At 49.4% G+C, this 20,606-nt stretch overlaps 1 protein-coding gene across 1 annotated transcript; it reads right to left on the bottom strand.

Annotated features, from left to right (window-relative positions):
* Nucleotides 1-11,971: 11,971 nt before the first annotated feature.
* On the bottom strand, nucleotides 11,972-16,994 carry Fbxl12 (F-box and leucine rich repeat protein 12). Its single transcript, XM_070001846.1, has 3 exons — nucleotides 16,642-16,994; nucleotides 16,460-16,532; nucleotides 11,972-13,309 (listed from the first exon to the last, which is right to left on the bottom strand). Exons 1-3 carry the CDS (start codon nucleotides 16,725-16,727, stop codon nucleotides 12,488-12,490), a joined length of 981 nt encoding a protein of 326 aa, XP_069857947.1. The 5' UTR covers nucleotides 16,728-16,994; the 3' UTR covers nucleotides 11,972-12,487.
* Between the last annotated feature and the right edge of the window lie 3,612 nt (nucleotides 16,995-20,606).

The raw sequence follows: 20,606 nt of genomic DNA, 5'->3' as shown, positions 1-20,606 counted from the left end.
CATGAGCCACGGGCACCAGCACAATCCACCTTTTTTTGGTCGGTCGTGGGGCCTGAACTCTGGGCCTGGACACTGTCCCTGAGCACTTCAGCTCAAGGCTAGCGCTCTACCACTTGAGCCACAGCGCCACTTCCGTTTTTTCTGCTTATGTGGTGCTGAGGAATCTAACCCAGGGTCTCATGTATGCAAGGTAAGCACTCTACCACTGAGCCACTTTCCCAGCCCCTAGTCCACTATCTTGACTAGCACTGCACCCCCTGAACAGGGTCTGGGGTTACAGACCTGCAGATCTCCACTACTAGATTTCAGTCTACAGAACCAAATTGAGACACTTAACTCGAGCAGCCAAAGGTTATATCACATGTGATCACGGCTACAGCCACTTGATGGTTCTTCCTGTGGCTCTTAGGCTAGTGTGATGACCCACACCACTACACAAGAGATCCTGAGAAGGAGACCCGTGTCCCTTTGTGTATGTGTGTATTGTTGCCTTTAATTTTGATAACCACTCAGAGGTCATGAGTCTTTATTCCCTTGTGTGGGTTGTAACAGCTTATAGACTATCATTAGGCGCCATACAGATTGTACTAAATAAGGCTGGAGGGACCAGGTGCTGGTGACTCACACTTGTCAACCTAGCTACTCAGGAGGCTGAGGTCTGAGGAACACCGCTCAAAGCTAACACAGGTAGGAAAGTCTGAGAGACTTATCTCCAGTGAACTACCAGAAAACTGCAAGTGGCGCTGTGGTTCAAAGTGGTAGAGCGCTAGCCTTGAGCAAAAAAGCTCAGAGACAGAGCTCAGGCCCTAGGTTCAAGCCCCACAACTGACCAAAAAAATATAATAATAAAATAAAGTTTGGTGATTTTCCTAGAGACTTGGGCAAAGTGAGCAGCGTAAGTTGGCCTCAAACTTGGGCTTAGATTCCTACTGACAGTATTAACAACATCCCAGTGTCCCTGCCTGCCTGAGTTCACTGCTGGTGAGGACATCATCCTGCCCCAAGGCCTGGCCAGGGGAGATGAATTCCATCTGCACTGCACACCAGCAAGGTCGCGTTTAGAACCTGCCCTGTAGCAATGCTACTCACACACACAGCAGCTTGCTTTCCTTTCTTTGATACGTTGGGTCTGCTATGGGCCAGTCTTGCTGCTGGCTTCTCCTGGGATTCCTGAGAATCCTTGGATTCTCAGCCTTTATGGGCTTTGTAGCCCATGGCTGTAGGAAAGTCAGATAAGGTTAGTATTATCCGTGCAGTTCTAAAGGTTGGCAAAACACAGGGCACTGGTGGCTCATGCCTGTAATCCTACCTACTAAGGAGGCTGAGATCTGAGGATCAAGGTTCAAAGCCAGCCCGGGCAGGAAAGTCCATGAGACTCTTCACTCCAATTAACCACCAGAAAACCAGAAGTGGCACCATGGCTTAAGTGGTAGAGGGCTAACCTTGAGCTGAAGAACTGAAGGACAGCACCCAGGCCCAGAGTTCAAGCCCCACGACTGACCCCCCAAAAAAAGAAGGTGGCTCAGTGGTAGAGGGCTTGCCTTGCATGCCTGAGGTCCTGAGTTAGATTCCTCAGCACCACATAAGCAAAAAGAAAAAAACTGGAAGTGGCACTGTGGCTCAAGTAGTAGAGCGCTAGCCTTGAGCTGAAGAGCTGAGGGACAGCGCCCAGGCCCAGAGTTCAGGCCCCACGACCGGACCCAAAAAAAAAAAAAAAAAAAGAATGTATGCGGGGCGCTGGTGGCTCACGCCTGTAATCCTAGCTACTCAGGAAGCTGAGATCTGAGGATCGCGGTTCAAAGCCAGCCTGGGCAGGAGAGACCGTGAGACCCCTATCTCCAATAAACCACCAGAAAACCGGAAGTGGCGCTGTGGCTCAAGTGGTAGAGCGCTCCCCTTGAGCTGAGCTGAGGGACAGCACCCAGGCCCAGAGTTCAAGCCCCAGGACCGACAAAAAAAAAAAAAAAAAAAAGATGATAGAGCCAAGTGTTTTGGTGTACAACTATAATCCCTATGTTTCAGAGGCTGAGACAGAGGATTATGAGTTTGAGGCTAGCCTGAGCTACTCACTAAAATCACAATGAAACCATTATATGGGGGGAGGGGCCTCCACCCAATGGTAGAACACAAGACTAACATTTGGAAGTCTTTGATCTTCAGTACCATAAGAAAAAACAAGTTGAGGCTGGGTGCTGTGGTGGGTCACACCTAATCTTATCTATTCTGGAGGCTGAGATCTGAGGATCGTGGTTTGAAGCCAGCCCAGGCAGGAAAGTCCACAAGACCTATATCTCCAGTTAACTATCAAAAAAGCAGAAGTAGAGTTGTGGCTCAAGTGGTAGAGCACTACCTTAGGACAAAAGAAGTTCACAGACAGTGCCTGGGTCCTGAATTCAAGCCTCAAGTCCAGAACAAAAAAAAAAAAAAAAGTTGAGCCGGGTGCCAGTGGCTCATGCCTGTAATCCTAGCTACTCAGGAAGCTGAGATCTGAGGATTGTGGTTCAAAGCCAGCCAGGGCAGGACTCCATGAGACTCTTATTTCCAATTAGCTACTAGAAAACCAGATGGGGTGCTGTGGCTCAAGTGGTAGAACGCTAGACTTGAGATGAAAGCTGAAGGACAGCACTCAAGCCCAGAGTTCAAGCCCCACGACTAACCAAAAAAAAAAAAAAGGTTGAATATTAGCATAGCAAAATAGTATTAATTGTGGCTGCGTAGGGCTGGAAATGTGGCATAGTAGTAGAGTGTTTGCCTAGCAGGCATGAAGCCCTGGGTTTGATTCCTCAGTATCACATAAACAAAATCAGGAAGTGGCGCTGTGGTTCAAGTGGTGGAGTGCCAGCCTTAAGCAAAAGCAGCTCAGGGACAGTGCTCAGACCCTGAGTTCAAGCCCTAGGACTGGCAAAAAGTATGTGGCTGCATAAGCAGGTGGCATACATAAATGAAGAATTCTCTCTAAAATGTGTTAACAAATCAAATATTTGCATTTTTTGCCAGTGTTGGGGCTTGAACTAAGGATCTGCCCCACCTTGCTTGCTCATGGCTGGTTCTCTACCACTTGAGCCACTCCAATTCCAGCTTTCTGCTGCAGACAGAATCTCTTGTCCTTTTTTTTTTTTTTCCCAGCCAGGTTTTGAACTGTGATACTATAGATCTCAGCCTCCTGAGTAGCTTGGATTACAGGTGTGAGCCACCAGCACCAAGCTTGTACCAATACTTTTTTTTTAGAACCTGTTTTTTTTTTTCAAATTTATTGTGATTGCGGTTACATAATTTCCCAAATTTCACAGTATTGTGGGATAGTGATATTTAAAGTCACAAACACATTCTAATTTTCATGGAGCAAATTGTCTATCACGGTCTATAACATTTATGAGTTCTATGAGCTTTGTGATACAGTTATTTCTTCCACATTGGGTGATATGTACATTTCTTTTGTTTTGCATAGCATCAGCTGTTCCCTCTTTCCCACTAGTTCCCTCCCTCCCATCGCTGCCATTGAGTTGCTTAGTTCATTTTGATCAATGTCCAGTGCAGCTGATGGGTCCCGCTGTTGTATGTTTTTCCCTGATTCCCTCTAGTTCTGTGTCGTCCTCCTGGTTTCCCTCCGGTGTGCACATATATGCCATATATGTGATCAGCAGCGTGGGGTTATTTAGTAGTGATTCGACCAGATGAGTGGAAGTCCTTTGTTTCTTAAGTCTTGTTAATTTTGTCGTATCACCTTACATTTTGGATTTAACATTCACTTATCATGGAGACCATGTGCTCTTTGTCTCTTTGCTCTTGGCTTACCTCGCTCAACATTTCTTCTAGCTCCATCCATTTCCCTGCAAATGCCATTATTTTGTCCTTTCTAATGGCTGCATAATATTCCATTGTGTATACATACCACAATTTTTGGATCCATTCATCTGTGGTGTTGTACCAGTACTTTTAGCAGAGCTGGGGATGTTGAGCAGTGTGTAGATTTACGTGTAGTGCTTAACATGTAAGTGGTCCTGGGTTCCATGTTCAGAATACACGCATTTACTTTTCTAAGCCAGAAAGTTACCCACAAAAAAAACCTCACTTTTTTTTAATAATTCTTACTGAATAAATGAAGAATGTGTGATAGCTACTATTTTTACCATCTGTCTTGAATCAGTAAGATCAAACAAAGAAAGCTTTTTTTTTTTTTTGAAGAAAAGAAGTAGTAATACAACTCAAAACTTTTTTTTTGATAGGATGTGAGATTTGAACTCAGGGCCTGGGCTCTGTCCCTGAGCTCTTTTGCTGAAGACTAGTGTTCTACTACTTTGAGCCACAGCTCCACTTCTGGTTTTTAGTGGTTAATTGGAGATAAGACTCTCCTGGGGACTCTTCTGCCCAGGCTGGCTTCAAACCTCGATCCTTAGATCTCAGCCTCTTGAGCAGGTAAGATTGTAGGACTGAGCTACGATTCAAAATGTTTAAGTCATAGAACATTGAGGGCTGGAGGGGTGGGACTCCATTAGTAGAGTGCTTGCCTAGTATGTGCATGGCTCTAGTATTGATTCCCAGCACCAAAAATAATCACATCACCTGTGTTAAACAGCAATATGTACAAATTGTATAGTAGATAATGCATTACATATGTTCACTGTTGAACTATAAAGGTTCCAGTGCTACCCAGGGGGAGGGATCCTCTCCAGTCCCTACCTAACTTAAAGAGAAACTAACCCAATGTCTGGAGCCCTTGTCCTGCAAATGAAGGCAGGGAATGCCCTCTATTCCCTTGGCACCAGAACCCTCTTGGATGGCACCAAGCTTGACTTCTGGATGGGACAGGATTCCACAGAAGGAAAAGTGATGGCATCTACATCATAAATCTGAAGAAGGCTGAGGAGAAGCTGGTGCTGGCATTTGGTGCTGACCCAGCCTAGGTACTGCTATCTCCACAGCCACTCTGATTGCTGCCTGCTTCACGCTGGGGAAAACCTTCATCAGCCTCATCCAGGCAGCTTTCCTGGAGCTTTCGGTGGTGACCCATCTCAGGGTTGATCAGAGCCTCTCATCGCATCAACCACTGCTCTGTATGTCACAGATTTCTTCCCTGCTGGGCCAGAAGGTTCTACATGTGGGAACATCCTTGAGCAGCCATGCTTGACCTCTGCGTCCATCAGAGACCAAAAGAGGAAGAGCAGGCTGCAGCCACAAAGCCTGTGACCAAGGAAGAACTGCAGGGCAAATGGAGTGCCAGCTTCTAAGTTCACTACTACGCAACCTGAGGTAGTTGAATGGTTTGAGAGTGTGCAGATGCCATCTGTCTGTGCCTATCCAGCTGGTCCCAAATGAAGACGAAGTAAAGGCCTAGCCTCCAATGGTGTCCAGGGCCCATGGTTCATCCACTGATATGATAGGAACAGCACTAAGTGGTCCTAAGTTCTTTGACTGCAGACATTTCAGCAAAACAGAAGAAAGGTTGATGGGAAAGGAATACCAGTTTCTTCGAGAATGTAAAGGAACTCAAATGCGGTTTGGCAGGATATGTAAGAAAAGGAAAGGGGCTGGGAAGGTGGCTCAGTGGTAGAGCACTTGCCTTGCATGCCTGAGGCCCTGGGTTCCATTCTTCAGCACCACATAAACAAAAATAAAAAAGCCGGAAGTGGTGCTGTGGCTCAAGTGGTAGAGCACTAGCCTTGAGCTGAAGAGCTAAGGGACAGCGCCCAGGCCCAGAGTTCAGGCCCCATTAACAAAAAAAAAAAAAAAAAAAGAAAGAAAGAAAAGGAAAGAAAAGGAAATAAAGACCTAAAGGTTGGATTGAGTATATAGAAGAGATAGATCATTTCATAGACTACCAGGTTTAGTATCACAGGGAACTGTAAGGGATCTAAAGACAGATGGGTGGTTTATAAGAAATGTTTTTGATAAGCCCAAAGTTCGTGAGATTCAAATCTCCAATTGACCACCCAAAAGCCTGAAGTAAAGCTGTGGTTCAAGTGGTAGAGCACCAGCCTTGAGCACAAAAGCTCAGGGCCAGCATCCAGGCCCTGAGTTCAAACCCCAGTATTGTCCCAACCACACAATTTTTTAAAATATGAGCATCCCGTGGTCCATCCTGCTGACCACACCCAGCTCGATTCCCGCCTAGTGCCCTATGGTAACCTCGATATCGTAACTTCGCGGGGCAGTTTCTGCCTTAACTTCCCCACCTGAGCGAACCCCTGGGTCTTTCCAGGCCGGTGCAGGGATATATAACTTTCCAGTCTAGCTGGATGGAGTTTACCTGAGGCTGGAGGATTCCAGCCTTCTCGCCCCGTCCCCTCTACGCTGCACGCCCACTATACGCCTCTCACGCCGTCACGCCCCCTTTGTTTACCCTGCCCCTTTTCTGTTGTCCGCCTATTATCAATCCCTCCCGTCCATCCCGGCCACGCCCATCTTCGCTTCGCCCTATCAGTTGGCCTCGCCCCTGCCGCTCGCTCCGCCCCCTTCCCCTGCCTTGCCAACCAGCGGCTAGAGGAAGTGACGTCATAATACCGTCTGCGTCTTTGTGACGTTTTCGGCTCCCGCTTGTGAAGGCGTTGGCGGTTGTGAGGGGCCCGGCGCGGAGAGGACGGGCCGGCTCGGGCCTCCCAGGGGTCCCGGGAGGCAGGCCTGGAGGCCAGCACGCGTCCTCCCGATCCGCAGGTGCCGTGGGCCGGAGGCGGAGAGGGTCGGTGCGCTGTGGGGTTCGTTTCCTGAAGGAAAACGGTCGTCCGCCGCGGGAGGACGGTGGCATCGTCGCCGTGCCCTCCTGCCTTGGGGCCGCGGGCCGCGCCGACACCGGTGGAGGGCCGGCGTGGAGGCCCCGTCCAACTCCCCGCAAGAAGAGAAAACAAAACCATTTTCCATTAGGTGTCAGTGTTTCTTCTAAGAATTGCCCTTTTCCTTTATTTTCTCAGGCTCAGATCACTGAATTCTTTTCACTAGCGAGGCGTTGTGTCGGGAAAATAACCAAGTCACACAGTAATGAATGGTGCTCTTATCTAGAATCTCGACACGCTGGAGGCTGAGACTGAAGGATCAAGAGTTTGAGGCCGGGCTGGGAAGGTGGCTCAGTGGTAGAGCGCTTGCCTTGCATGCATGAGGCCCTGAGTTCGATTCCTCAGCACCACATAGGCAAAGAGAGAAAAGCCAGAAGTGGTGCTGTGGCTCAAGTGGTAGAGTGCTAGCCTTGAGCTGAAGAGCTGAGGGACAGCGCCCAGGCCCAGAGTTCAGGCCCCACAACTGGACCAAAAAAAAAAAAAAAGTTTGAGGCCATCCTGGCTACAGAGTGAATTCCAGGCTAGCCTGGACTACATCATGAGACCTGGTCTCACAAAATCAAAACGAAAGGGCACGGTGGCGCACACTCATAATCCCAGCTACTCTGGAAGCTAAAGTTGGAAGATTGTGGCCCTATACTGGCCCTAGAGGAGTAAACTGAAAGGCTATCTGAAAAATGAACTAAAGCAAAGGGGCTGGGGCATGTGACTGCAATGATAGAGCACCAGTCTATCAAAGCAAAGCCTTGAGTTCAAACCAGTACAGAGGGCAAAAGTATCAGACATTATTGCCACTGTTACACTCTAGCAAGGAAGATAAATGGAAGTAATATATTGTAATCTTTGGCAATTATGTTATATAGATTTGTACATAGCATTTACACCTGGCTCAAGCCTGTTATCGTAGCTTCTCAGGAAGCTGAGATGTGAGGATTATGATTTGAAGCCAAGGCATTCATATCTCCAATTAACCACCAAAACAGCAAAAGTGGAGTTGTGGCTCAAGAGGGAGGGCACTAGGTTTGAGCAAAAAAGTTCAGTGACAGCACCCGGGCCCTCAGTTCAAGACTCAGGACCAGCACACATGGGCATGCATGCACATGGGCACACACACATAAATTTTAAAAACCAAGCAAAAAGGGCTGGGGGATGTTGCTTAAGTGGTACAGAACCCTCATAGCAAACATAAGGCTCTGAATTCAAACCCCAGTACCCCAGTATTGTAAAATAAAAAAACCAGGGGTAAGGAAGAGAGCTGTGCAGATCCCACATGAGAAACTCAAGACAACATACCTACCTTTAAATGTTCTTCCCCGGATGCCAGTGACCCACGCTAGTAATTCTAGCTACTCAGGAGGTTGAGATCTGAGGATCATGGTTTGAAGCCAGCCTGGGCAAAAAAGTGCCCATGAGACTCATCTCCAACCACTCAAAAACTGAAAGGGCTGGTAATGTGGCTTAGTGGTAGAGTGCTTGCCTAGCATGCATGAAGCCCTGGGTCTGATTCCTCAGTGTCACATAGAAAAAGCTGGAAGTGTGGCACTGAGGCTCAAGTGGTTCAGTGCTAACCTTGAGCAAAAGCAGCTCAGGGGCAGTGCCCAGGCCCTGAGTTCAAGCCTGAGGACTGGCCAAAAAAAAAAAAGTGGCACTGTGGGTTAAGTGGTAGAGAGCTAACCTTGAACATAAGAGATTCAGGGAAAGCACCCAGAATCTGAGCTTAAGCCCTACAACCAACAAAAAAAAAAAAGGTCCTTCACATACCTGGGAAGCTCCACCATGGCACCATTATTGATTAGATCGTCACCAAGTCAAACTTGGTGATGGCCACTCCCAGGCCCACAGGCTAATATAGGAAAGCTGGCATGAGGATCTCCAGTTCCACCTTTGAAAACCCGTCTACTATCACTTCCCGTCGTCCCTGCTCTAACCACCATTACGGCCATGCTCACCTACTAGTTTTCTTCCCATATTGTGAAAATGGAAATTATTCGGTCAGCTTTTTCTGTTGTATTTAGCAATGGTTTAGATATGAAGTTCTCCACTGCCCTCCCCTCCAAAAAAAAAGACTCTTGCTTGGTTCCCCAATGTAACAGTGTTCAAAGGTGAGGCTTCTAAAAATGATTGGCTCACTAGAGCTCTGAATTCATCAGTGAATAATCTATTGATTTAGAACAGAATGTGTATGGACTGTTAGGAGGAAGAGGCCTGGTTAAAGGAAGTACACTACTGGGGGTGTGTCTTTGAGGAGCATTTTGTGTGTGTGTGTGTGTGTGTGTGTGTGTGTGTGTGTGTGTGCGTGCGTGCACAGGTGCATGCTGGCACCAGGAACTCAAGAGCCTCATGATCTGTCTTTTTTTATTTTTGCTTGAGATTGTCATATTTCCACATAGCCACTCCTCCCAGCTCAGCTTTTTGCTGTTTAGTTGAAGATGGAGTCTTTTTGCCGGGCGCTGGTGGCTCACGCCTGTAATCCTAGCTACTCAGGAGGCTGAGATCTGAGGATCGCGGTTCAAAGCCAGCCCGGGCAGGAGAGACTGTGAGACTCCTATCTCCAATAAACCACCAGAAAACCGGAAGTGGCGCTGTAGCTCAAGTGGTAGAGCGCTAGCCTTGAGCTGAAGAGCTGAGGGACAGCGCCCAGGCCCAGAGTTCAAGCCCCACGACCGACAAAAAAAAAAAAAAAAAAAAGATGGATTCTTTTCTACCTGAGTTATCTTTGACCTGGGAGTCTCTTGAGTAGATAGGATTACAAGCTTACACCACCAGGTCCAGATGAAGTTAATGTCTTCCTGTGTAATTCCTGTGACTGGACTGAAATTGGGAAGGGAAATAAAGAGGTGTCATGTATTGATTTTTTTCCCCCAAAGCCCCAAAATAGACAAAGAATATCCTAGATTGAGATGTATAACTTGCCATAATGACTCCTTTTGGGTCCAGCTACTCAAAAGAGGTTTATATTCTGTAATGTTATAATTTCTTTATAAATGTATTACTCTAGTCAGCAAAACTTTTTTTGGGGGGGCTGGGAAGGTGGCTCAGTGGTAGAGTGCTTGCCTTGCATGCATGAAGCCCTGGGTTCAATTCCTCAGCACCCCATAAGCAGAAAAAGCCGGAAGTGGTGCTGTAGGTCAAGTGGTCGAGCACTAGCCTTGAGCTGAAGAGCTGAGGGACAGCGCCCAGGCCCAGAGTTCAGACCCATGACTGACAAAAAAACAAAAACAAAAACTTTTTTTTTGCCAGTCCTGGGACTTGAACTCAGGGCCTAGGCACTATTCCTGAGCCTCTTTGTGCTCAAGGCTAGCTTTCTACCATTTGAGCAACTCCGCCACTAATGTCTTTTCCTGAGTAGTTAATTGGAAATGATTCTCATGGACTTTTCTACCCAGACTGGCTTTGAACCATGATCCTCAGATCTCAGCCTCCTGAGTAGCTAGGATTATAGGTGTGAGCCACTGTGCCCAGCTCTAAACACATTTTTTATGCCTTTAAAAAGTTTTTTTGTGTGTGATGATTGTGTATGCCAGGCAAGTGATGTAATGCTGAACTATATCCCTAACCTAAAAAGCTCACATTACAAGTGTGCATTACCACAGTCTGTTCAGTGACCCCTTTTTTTCTTTTTGTTGGTCATGGGGCTTGAACTCTGGGCCTGAACACTGTCCCTTAGCTCTTCAGCTCAAGGCTAGCGGTCTACCACTTTAGCCATGGCATCACTTCTGGTTTTCTGAGTGGTTTATGGGAGCTAAGAGTCTCACAGACTTTCCTGCCCAGGCTAGCTTTGAATTGTGATCCTTAGATCTCAGCCTTCTGAGTAGCTAGGATTATAGGCATGAGCCACCAGCGCCTGGCAAGAAGTTTTTGAGGCAGGCTTACTTTGTTGCTTAGGTTAGTCTTGAATTCCCAGACTCAAGTGATATGCTTCAGAGAGACTATAGGCATGTGCCACTGTGCTTAGCTTAGGACACATTACTTTTAGCAAGGGGTGTGACTCACTGGTAGGTGTTGCCTATACCTTCTAGAGGTAGATGTGAGAAAAGGGGGTCATTGACAGCACCGGTGGCTCACGCCTGTAACTCAACTATTCAGGAGGCTGAGATCTGAGGATCAAGGTTCAAAGCCAGCTCGGGAAGGAACATCCATGAGACATGAGACTCATCCCCAGTTAACCACCAGGAAACTGGAAGTGGCACTGTGGCTCAAGTGGTAGAGCCCTAGCCTTGAGCTGAAGAGCTGAGGGACAGCGCCCAAGCCCAAAGTTCAGCCCCCACAACCGACAAAACAGAAACAGCAGCAACAACAAAAATCATTGCAGAGTCTAGAGGTAAGGTGCAGTGAGAGTCAGTGACTCAGGTTGGGATGGTCACAGATTTGGACAGACCCCAAGCATGGTCACATCTGGGGTCCTTGTGAAGAAAACCCAGCAAAGAACCGAGTCCAGCTCCCCTAACAGGCCCAGCTCACACCCCTCTCTCTCCTGGCTCCACAGACCTGAGGCTGAGCTCCATCTGCCCCTCACTCACTCTAGCTCACAGGTAGGTGCCCAGAACCCTGGGCTTGCTGACACCTGCATCTTCAAAGAATTCCACCTCAAAGGGCAGGAAGAGGAGCTGTTACTGGAACCCCACATCCTGAGCCACCTGCAGACACTGCCTGACACAGCAACCGCCTTCTTGTTTCTGGGTAGTGCCAAGTTCATTCCCCACCCCCACCTTTTCAAGGGCCTTTGCACATGCTAGACAAGCACTCATTCTTTTTTTTGGGGGGGGGGGAGGACGTTGGTCATGGGATTGAATTCTGGGCCTGGGCGCTGTCCCTCAGCTCTTCAGCTCAAGGCAAGCGCTCTACTACTTGAGCCACAGCACCACTTCCGGTTTTCTGGTTGTTTATTGGAAATAGTCTCACAGCCTTTCCTGCAGGGGCTGGCTTTGACAATCCTCAGATCTCAGCCTCCTGAGTAGCTAAGATTATAGGCATGAGCCACATCCCAGCCTCCATCTCTTCTTCCTCAGTCCATGGCTGCTGGCTGCTTTCTCATCTCTGTCCTTTACCAAGTGGCAGTACCTTCCCCATGTTCCAGAATTATCCCAATGTACTGACCTGCTTATGAACCTGCCCCTTCCACTACAGCTCCGGGTACCATGCCTAAAAAGTAATGGGTGTTCGAGAAACACTTGTGGAATAAATGAACCAAATGCTTTTAAAAAAAGGGTTATTGGGTTTTTTTAATAGCAAAATATATACCATGGAAAACTTGAAAAAAGCAGAATACAAAATAGAACCTTTGGAAACATTTGGCTATGCAAAGACAGGCTTGGAGCACTAAGATCCAGTGCCTGGCATGCGGAGAGAAGGGACTGCATAGGTTCGAGCTCAGGCATGGATCATCCTCCTGGGCTGGAGAAGGGAGGGGCCCCGGGCCCCAGCTCCAACCCCTCGGGGGTCCTGAGGACACAACCCTGAGGATGACCCGGGGAAAGGCACTGCATATAGCCTGCATATAGGGCAGGGTCTGCGCTGGACGTGGTAATCACGAGGTAGCTCTGGTGGCTGTTTCCGAACGTGGGATGGGCCTCCCCGAGGCGGGCTGTGGGGAGAAGCCCTGCCCGTGGCCATGCCCACTCGCCGGGCACCCTCCGACGCCCCGCCCCGAGGCCCTGGGCTCTGTCCTGGTGCTCCACCACGGCCCGCCCTCCGGGCTGGCCCGGGAGAGGGGCGTCCCCTCACATCCACCAGTCCATGGACTCCTTGGGGGAGGGCCTGACGATGACCACGCAGTGGGGCAGCCCCTGGCACAGGATCTTCTCCGCCTCCTGCCCCTCCCAGCCCAGCCCCTGCAGCTCCAGCACTCGGAGCTTGGGGATGGCCAGGCAGGAGGCGACGATTTCGGCGGGGGTGGGCATTTCCGGGGTGATGAGGGGGCCCTGAAGGCACAGACTCTCCAGGGCTGGCATCCCCTGCAGCCGGGCCAGGCCCGGGGCGGACAGGCCCCCCACGGTCAGCCGGAGCTTGCGCAGGTCGCGGAGGTGGCGGCTGATGGCCAGCAGGGTGCTGTCGGCGGACAGGGTGCAGCCCAGCACCTCGAACCTCTGCAGGTAGCTGAGCTCCTGCAGGCTGGCGTCCAGGCCGGTCTCGGTGACGCGGTAGGTGCCGCCCAGCACCAGCGAGCGCAGCGCCCGGAAGCGCGTGAGGCCCTGCAGGTGCTCGTCGCGGAAGGCGGGCACGCGGTCCAGCACGATGCGCTCGAGCAGCGGCAGCACCGTGGGGTCCTGCTCCTTCAGCAGCCACGCCATGGAGATCTCGCAGCTGTGCAGCTCCAGGGTCCTCAGCGTGCTGGGCAGGCTGGTGATGGGCACCATGCTCAGGTCGGCCACGTGCAGGCACAGGCGCTGCAGGTTGGGGCACTTCTGGCCCAGGGCCCTCAGCAGGGCAGGGGACAGCTGCGGGGCCTGGGAGCCCGAGAAGAGGTAGCCGCCCAGCCGCAGCGAGTGCAGCCGCGACGCCATGTACCGGCGAAGCAGGTGCCACATGACTTTAGGCCGCATCTGTAAGAGCCAGGGATGGGGGTGACGGGTCAGAGGCCAGGGCAGCCCCGGCGGTGCCCAGCTGGTGGCGGGCACACCCCGGCATGGGCTCGGGTGTCCCCTCTGGGCTTGCCGGGCAAGGTGGTTTGGCATCCCCATTTTGACTGCTAGAACCCAGGTCCTTCTGTGTGCAGAGCGGGTTCCCACTGCGCCCTACCAACACAGAAAAGCAGGCGCGGCCCTGGAAGCCCCAGTCTGCCAGTGCCGCCCGGGCTGGCCTCAAACGCCCATCTGGCCGCTGCCGATGGCTCCTCCAGAGGCTGGGACTACAGCCATGCACCACCACACCCGGATCTATAACCTTTTGACTGATGGCCACCTCTGGGAGAAACAGGTCCAGACTAAAACAAGCTGAAACTGCCCCTAGCATATTAGACGCATATTTTTGTTTTATTTTTTAATTTATTGTATAGACGTATATATACATACATACATATGTGCGTTTTTGTTGTTGTTGTTGTTTTAAAGAAAATCATAACCAGGTGCTGGTGGCTCACTCCTAGTAACTTAGGAGGCTGAGATTTGAGGATTGTGGTTTGGAGCCAGCCAGGGTAAGAAAGTCCATGAGATTCTTTTTTTTCTTTTTGTTGGTCGTGGGGCCTGAAATCTGGGCTTGGGCGCCGTCCCTCAGCTCTTTAGCTCAAGGCGAGCACTCTACCACTTGAGCCACAGTGCCATTTCCAGCTTTTTCTGTTTATGTGGTGCTGAGGAATTGAACCCAGGGCCTCATGCATGCAAGGCAAGCACTCTACCACTGGGCCACCTCCCAGCCCATCCATGAGATTCTTATCTCAGTGAGTCACCAAAAAAGCCAGAAGTAGAGCTGTGCCTCAAGTGGTGGAGCACTTGCCTTGAGCAAAAGAAGCTCGGGGAAAGCACCCAGAGTTCAAGCCCCAGAACTGGCACCAAAAAATAAATATTGAATTAATATTTTGTGCTGGGTACTGAATCCAGGGCCCTAAAATATCCAGAATACCCTACCACTGAGTTAAATCCCCAGTCTATAGCATAACTGATTTGAGACAGTATCACTATGTAGTTGAAGCTAGCTTCCAACGAGTTCTTTCTGCCTCTGCCTCCTGAGTGCTAAGATTATAGGCCTGTACTACCATGCCTGGCTTCACAGTATACATTTTATTGAATAATACTTTGTTTTGTTTGAGATTAACTCCCTACATAGCCCAAGCTGCCCTTGAACTCATGACTTCCATGTGTCAGTGCTGTGATTACAGGGACCCACCACCATGCTCATCTTTATTGACTATTTTTGGACAAAGGAAACAAATTTTCCTGGCCAAATGTAGTCCTGTAAGTTTGGCTCCTAGAAATTGAATAGAAATATTGGCTGCTGGCAGATAACTAACTCCCCAGTGTAGAAGCCCTTGTCAGCAAAATACAAAATAGGCACAAAGCCAATTGGTAAAAATCGACCTTTCCTGGCAAATCTGCTGGATGAGACACTCCTTAGGTTATACACACTAAGATATAAACCAGATGTGGAGAGGCAGATGTTGCAAAGCCCCTAGGGGGAACTGCTGTGGCTTCAGGCCAGCCTCTGGGGACTTCCTATCAATCAACAGCAGCATAAACAACTTAGACAAAGACATCTATGCTAAATAGACATACACCTTTTTTTTGGGGGGAGGGGGTCATCATTTCCTAAAAATTATTAGATGACTAAAGATATCACATGACAAGCTGGAAGCTAGTGGCTCAGGCCTGTAATCCTAGCTACTCAGGAGGCTGAGATCTGAGGATCATGGTTCAAAGCCAGCCCCTGCAGTAAAGTCCATGAGACTCTCATCTCCAGTTAACCACCAGAAAACCAGAAGTGGCACTGTGGGTCAAGTGGTAGAGCACTAACCTTGTGCTGAAGAGCTTAGGGACAGCACCCAAGCCCAGAGTTCAAGCCCCAGGGCTGATTTTTAAAAAATCACATGACAAAAACCAACTAGTTCCACACAGCTTGAATTCTATCAGATGTTCTTTTTGTTTTCAGGGGTTTTTTTTGTTGTTGTTGGTTGTGGGGCCTGAACTCTGGGCCTGGGCGCTGCCCCTCAGCTCTTCTGCACCAGGCTAGCACTCTACCACTTGAGCCACAGCACCACTTCCGGCTTTTTCTGCTTAGGTGGGGCTGAGAAATGAACCCAGGGCCTCATGCATGCAAGGCAAGCACTCTATTACTGAGCCACCTTCCCAACCCTCTATCAGATGTTTTAAGTCATCTGGAGATAAAGTCTACCGGCAATGTACACAGGACACCATGTCATTTTATATAGATGTCAGCATCCTGGGACTTTCACACTCTTAGAACCAATGTCCTCACCAAGGGACGACTAAAGATAAGATTGGATTTCTAGCGTGGTAAAGCAAGTGGAACCAGGCACCGGTGGCTCACACCTTAAGAGGCTGAGAAATGAAGATCACGATTAGAAGCTAGCCTGGACAGCAAAATCCGTGAGACTCTTCTCTCCACTTCACCAGCAAAAAGCCAGAAGTGGAGCTGCGGGTCAAGTGGTAGAGCTCCAGCCTTGAGAGAAAAAGCTAAGGACAGTGCCCAAGGGCAGAATGACCCATTACCAACACACACACACACACACACACACACACACACACACACACACACACACACACACACACACACACACACACACACACACACACACACACACACACCAGGCTTGATTGATGGCTCCCTCCCTGTCATCCCATCTACACAAAAGGCTGAGATCCAGAGGCTCGAGATCCAAGGATGGCTTGAGCAGAGAAATCCATGAGACTGCATGATCCATGGGCCAGCAAAATGCTAGACTGCAAGCGTAGCTCAAGTGGAACCAGCAGAACCAAACCAACCGACCACCACCACCACCAATAACAACGAAAAACGCTGAGCAGTCCTACCTAATATTTGCTAAAGCACCAAGCACGAGCTTAGGCACGAATCCACCCCCTCCCCAAAGCCCCCAACATCCGGGCCAGGCGGGGGTGGGCGGGGCAGGAATGGACCCCATGCAAAACCAGGCTGCGCCGAGGCCCCGCCCCACCACACCCCTCGGGCCCCGCCCCCGTCACACCCCCTCGGGCCCCGCCCCCGCCGCAGGCCCAGCTCACCGTGTACAGCGTCAGGTCGACGTGTCGCCACAGCCAGCGGTCGTCCACCAGCCGCTTCCAGTGGTGACAGACCCTGAGGGAGGTGACCGGTCGTTAGCGCGACCCCGGCCTCGCCAGGGTCCCGGTCGGCATCTCCGGGTGCGCCCCTGCCCGGCTCTTCCCCCCGAGGAGCGGGGCGGCACCTGGAGATGCGGATCCGGTCCCGGACCGGGAGGTAAGAGAAGATCTCCAGAAGCACCAAGTCCGGCAGGTCCACTAAAGACGCCATGGTTCCACTGACCGACACGCACTTCCGTTTCCGGTCACAGCGGCGCTGGAGGCGGCCTGGAGGGGCTCTGGCCGTGACTTCCAAAAGTCGACTGACAAAACTCACTTTTCCAGAACTTTTCCTGAGGAAATAGTGGGCTTCCAGAACTCCCACTGCCTAAGGCTGGGGCCGGTTTGCAGGCCTGGGCCGGTGACCGAGACCGAGCCTGGCCGGTGGGGCCGCGGGGAGCTGTGAGGGGCCGTGAGGGGCCGAGGCCCAGAGGCCAGGCCGGTGATAAGCGCCAATTTGGTGGGCGTGGCCTTGAATAAATATTGGGCGTGGTCACGGCTGGTGGGCGTGACGAGGTCCCGCTCCTAAGGGGAAAGCAGAGCAAGCGTGGAAGGCGTGGCATCTTGGGGGCGTGGTCTGATTCGGGGGCGTGGCTTCGGCCTAGATCCAGTTCGGAAAGCATGTCAGGGGGCGGAATCTGGAACCGAGCCTGAGTCGCTGAAGCAACCCCACGTTCGGGGGAAATCTTAGGGGTTGGATTACGCTTCCCATGATAGGAACCCCAAGAAGAAGCTTGGGAGGCGTTTGGGGGATGGAGTTGAGGCCCTGGGATAGGATTGGGACGAGTGGATGTTCCAAGGGGATTTTTTTTTTTAACCCTAGACAATGAGCTTGGGGCAGGATGAGCGTGGAGGATGTGGCAGAGTGAAATTGAGTCAGGATAAATTGAGGAAAAAGAGGCCTGGTGAAGGCAACTCAGAAACATAGTATTTAGAAACACAGAAGCACTATCTTTGCTTCAAAGAGAGACGACAGGATGCATTCCTTCCTGAGAGAAATGCTCCCCCAAAACTTATGCAACCGGGCCCAAAAAGCAGACAACAGGATACCTTCCTTAGCTCAAAGATAAGGATCTGTTTTATGGCAGGATGCATGCTTATCTGGAAAGAATGCTCCAAACATCCAGAAACTCAAAAAGTAACTAGACTAGAACATAACTTTGAACCCCCTGCATTTACCATATAAATACCCGTAATAGTTTTCACCTACATCCAGTGACAAAATAATTAACTTAGTTTTGCCTGTAATGTGCAGGAAAGTCTGTGAGACCATTATCTCCAATTAATTACCAAAAAAAACTGGAAGTGGAGCAGTGGCCCACGTGATAGAGCGCCCACCCCAGTGCTCAGGTCCTGAGTTCAAGCCTTTGTACTGGCACAATGTAATTTAGTTATGGTTTTTTTTAACATGTATGCATGCAGATAAATTTATGGAAGTGCCAGAGTTGGATTTTTTTCATTTTGCCTGTGTAATTATTATTAATATTTAGGAAATATTAAGGAAGTAATCAAGTACCAGGTGTATGAATGAAGAAAAGGGCAGGGAGGCCAGCTCCAAAGGCCAACAGTTTTTATTTGGTTCCACCTGGGAAGGGTGACCATGTTTCCTTCAGCCAAGCTGAAGAAGAAATGTGCAACCACTCTTCTTCAGCCAGGCAGGGAGAGTGAGGTCAGATGGGGCACACATCAGGGGCAGGGGGGCAAAGGATGGGAAAGCAAGGAAGCTGCTCTTTGTGCAAAGATGGAATCTTGAGTTTCAGGAAAAAGGGGTTTTTACAACATCTTGTCTAGAAACGTCCAGGCCCTCAGATCACAAGTTATCTCTTTCACAGCCTTAAGGTATGTTTGGGGAGGAGGAGGGGAAAGGGAGATGATTCAGCAAGCTAGGGAAGTTCTAAGATTTTACTGTGAGGGGAAAGGTGAGTGCTTTTCCTTTAAGTCATTTTTCATCAGCCTGGTCCTGCCAAAGTGTTGTCCACAAAGGCTAAATTGACACAACTGACTACAAAGTATATAACCAATCACTCAATTAAAAAAAAAATTTCAGCCAGGCACTGGGTGGCTCATGCTTGTCACCCTAGCTACTCAGGAGGCTGAGATCTGAAGATAGCAGTTTAAAGCCAGCCTAGGCAGGAAAGTCTGTCTTCTTCTCTCCAAACAGCCACCAGAAAATCAGAATGGACCTGTGACTCAAAGTGGTAGAGCATGTGACAAAAAGAGCTCATGGACAACACTCAGTTCAAGCCCCAAGACTGGGGGAAAGAAAGAAAAATAATTCTAAGAACAGTTAAAATATACTCAAAGTAGCAGGGTGTGGTGGCTCACGCCTGTAATCCTAGCTACTCAGGAGGCTGAGATCTGAGGATCAAGGTTCAAAGCCAGCCCATGCAGGAAAAGTCCAGGAGACTCTTTTTTTTGGGGGGGAGGGGTCCAGTCGTGGGGCCTGAACTCTGGGCTGTCCCTCAGCTCTTCAGCTCAAGGCTAGCGCTCTACCACTTGAGCCACAACGCCACCTCCGGCTTTTTTCTTTTTTGCTTATGTGGTGCTGAGGAATCGAACCCAGGGCCTCATGCGTGCAAGAATTATTTTTCTTTCTTTCCCCCAGTCTTGGGGCTTGAACTGAGTGTTGTCCATGAGCTCTTTTTGTCACATGCTCTACCACTTTGAGCCACCTTCCCAGCCCTTCCAAGAGACTCTTATCTCCCATAAACCACTCAGAAAACTGGAAGTCGCACTGTGGCTCAAGAGGTAGAGCACTAGTCTTGAGCTAAAGAGCTGAGGGACAAATGCTCAGGCCCAGAGTTCAAGCCCCAGGACTGACCAAAATATATATATATATATATATATATATATATGTATGTATGTACGTATGTATACTAAAAGCCACGTGTGGGGCCTCCTGCTTGTAACCCCAACACTCAGGTAGATTAGTCCTTAGGAGGATTTCAAGTTTGAAGCCAACCCTGGCTACATAGAGTGATATTTTGTTTCAAAACGTAATAGGAGGGCTGGGAATGTGGCTTAGTGGTAGAGTGCTTGCCCAGGGCCTCCTGCATGCAAGGCAAGTGCTCTACCACTGAACCACCTTCCCAGCCCTTCCAGGAGACTCTTATCTCCCATAAACCACTCAGAAAACTGGAAGTGACACTGTGGCTAGAGAGGTAGAGCACTAGTCTTGAGCTAAAGAGCTGAGGGACAATGCTCAGGCCCAGAGTTCAAGCCCCAGGACTGACCAAAAAAAAAAAAAAAAAAAAAAAAAAAAAAAAAAATATATATATATATATATATATATATATATATATAATGTATGTATATATACTAAAAGCCACGTGTGGGGGGCTCGTGCTTATAACCCCAACACTGAGGTAGATTAGTCCTTAGGAAGATTTCAAGTTTGAAGCCAACCCTGGGTACATAGAGCGATATTTTGTTTCAAAATGTAACAGGAGGGCTGGGAATGTGGCTTAGTGGTAGAGTGCTTGCCTACTATGCATGTAGCCCTAGGTTCTATTCCCCAGTAACACATAACACAGAAAATGCCATAAGTGGTGCTGTGGCTCAAGTGGTGCAGTATTAGCCTTGAGCAAAAGAAGCTCAGGGAAAGTGTGCATGCCCTGAGTTCAAACCTAAGGACTTGGAAATAAGTAAATAAATAGGAGACAACAGCTGGAGGTGTGACTTGATGTAGAATTCCTGTTAACAAACGTGAGACCCTGGATTCAAAACCCAGGGCAACAAAAAGAGAACAAGGAGTTTGCTAAAACCATACATTAATAAAAAGCCAAACACTGGCTTTCTATTGAATTAGGAACGATCAGGAAGCTTAAACTTTCCCACATTAGTGTTGGTGTGTGGGAATACAGTATCTCAAGAAGTGTAGGGTAGCAGAGTGGCGGTCGCTCACGCCTCTAATTGTAGCTATTCAGGGTACTGAGATCTGAGGATCAAGGTTCAAAGCTAGCCTGGGCATGAAAGTCCAGAGACTCTTATCTCCAATAAACCACTCAGAAACCGGAAGTGATGTTGTGGCTCAAGTGGTAGAGCGTGTGCC

This window comes from Dipodomys merriami, unplaced genomic scaffold (genome assembly GCF_024711535.1).
Source record: "Dipodomys merriami isolate MVZ:Mamm:240054 unplaced genomic scaffold, mDipMer1.0.p SCAF_6, whole genome shotgun sequence".
Taxonomy (NCBI): domain Eukaryota; kingdom Metazoa; phylum Chordata; class Mammalia; order Rodentia; family Heteromyidae; genus Dipodomys; species Dipodomys merriami.
Note: the sequence above shows the minus strand (reverse complement) of the source record. Positions and strands in the feature narration are given on the sequence as shown.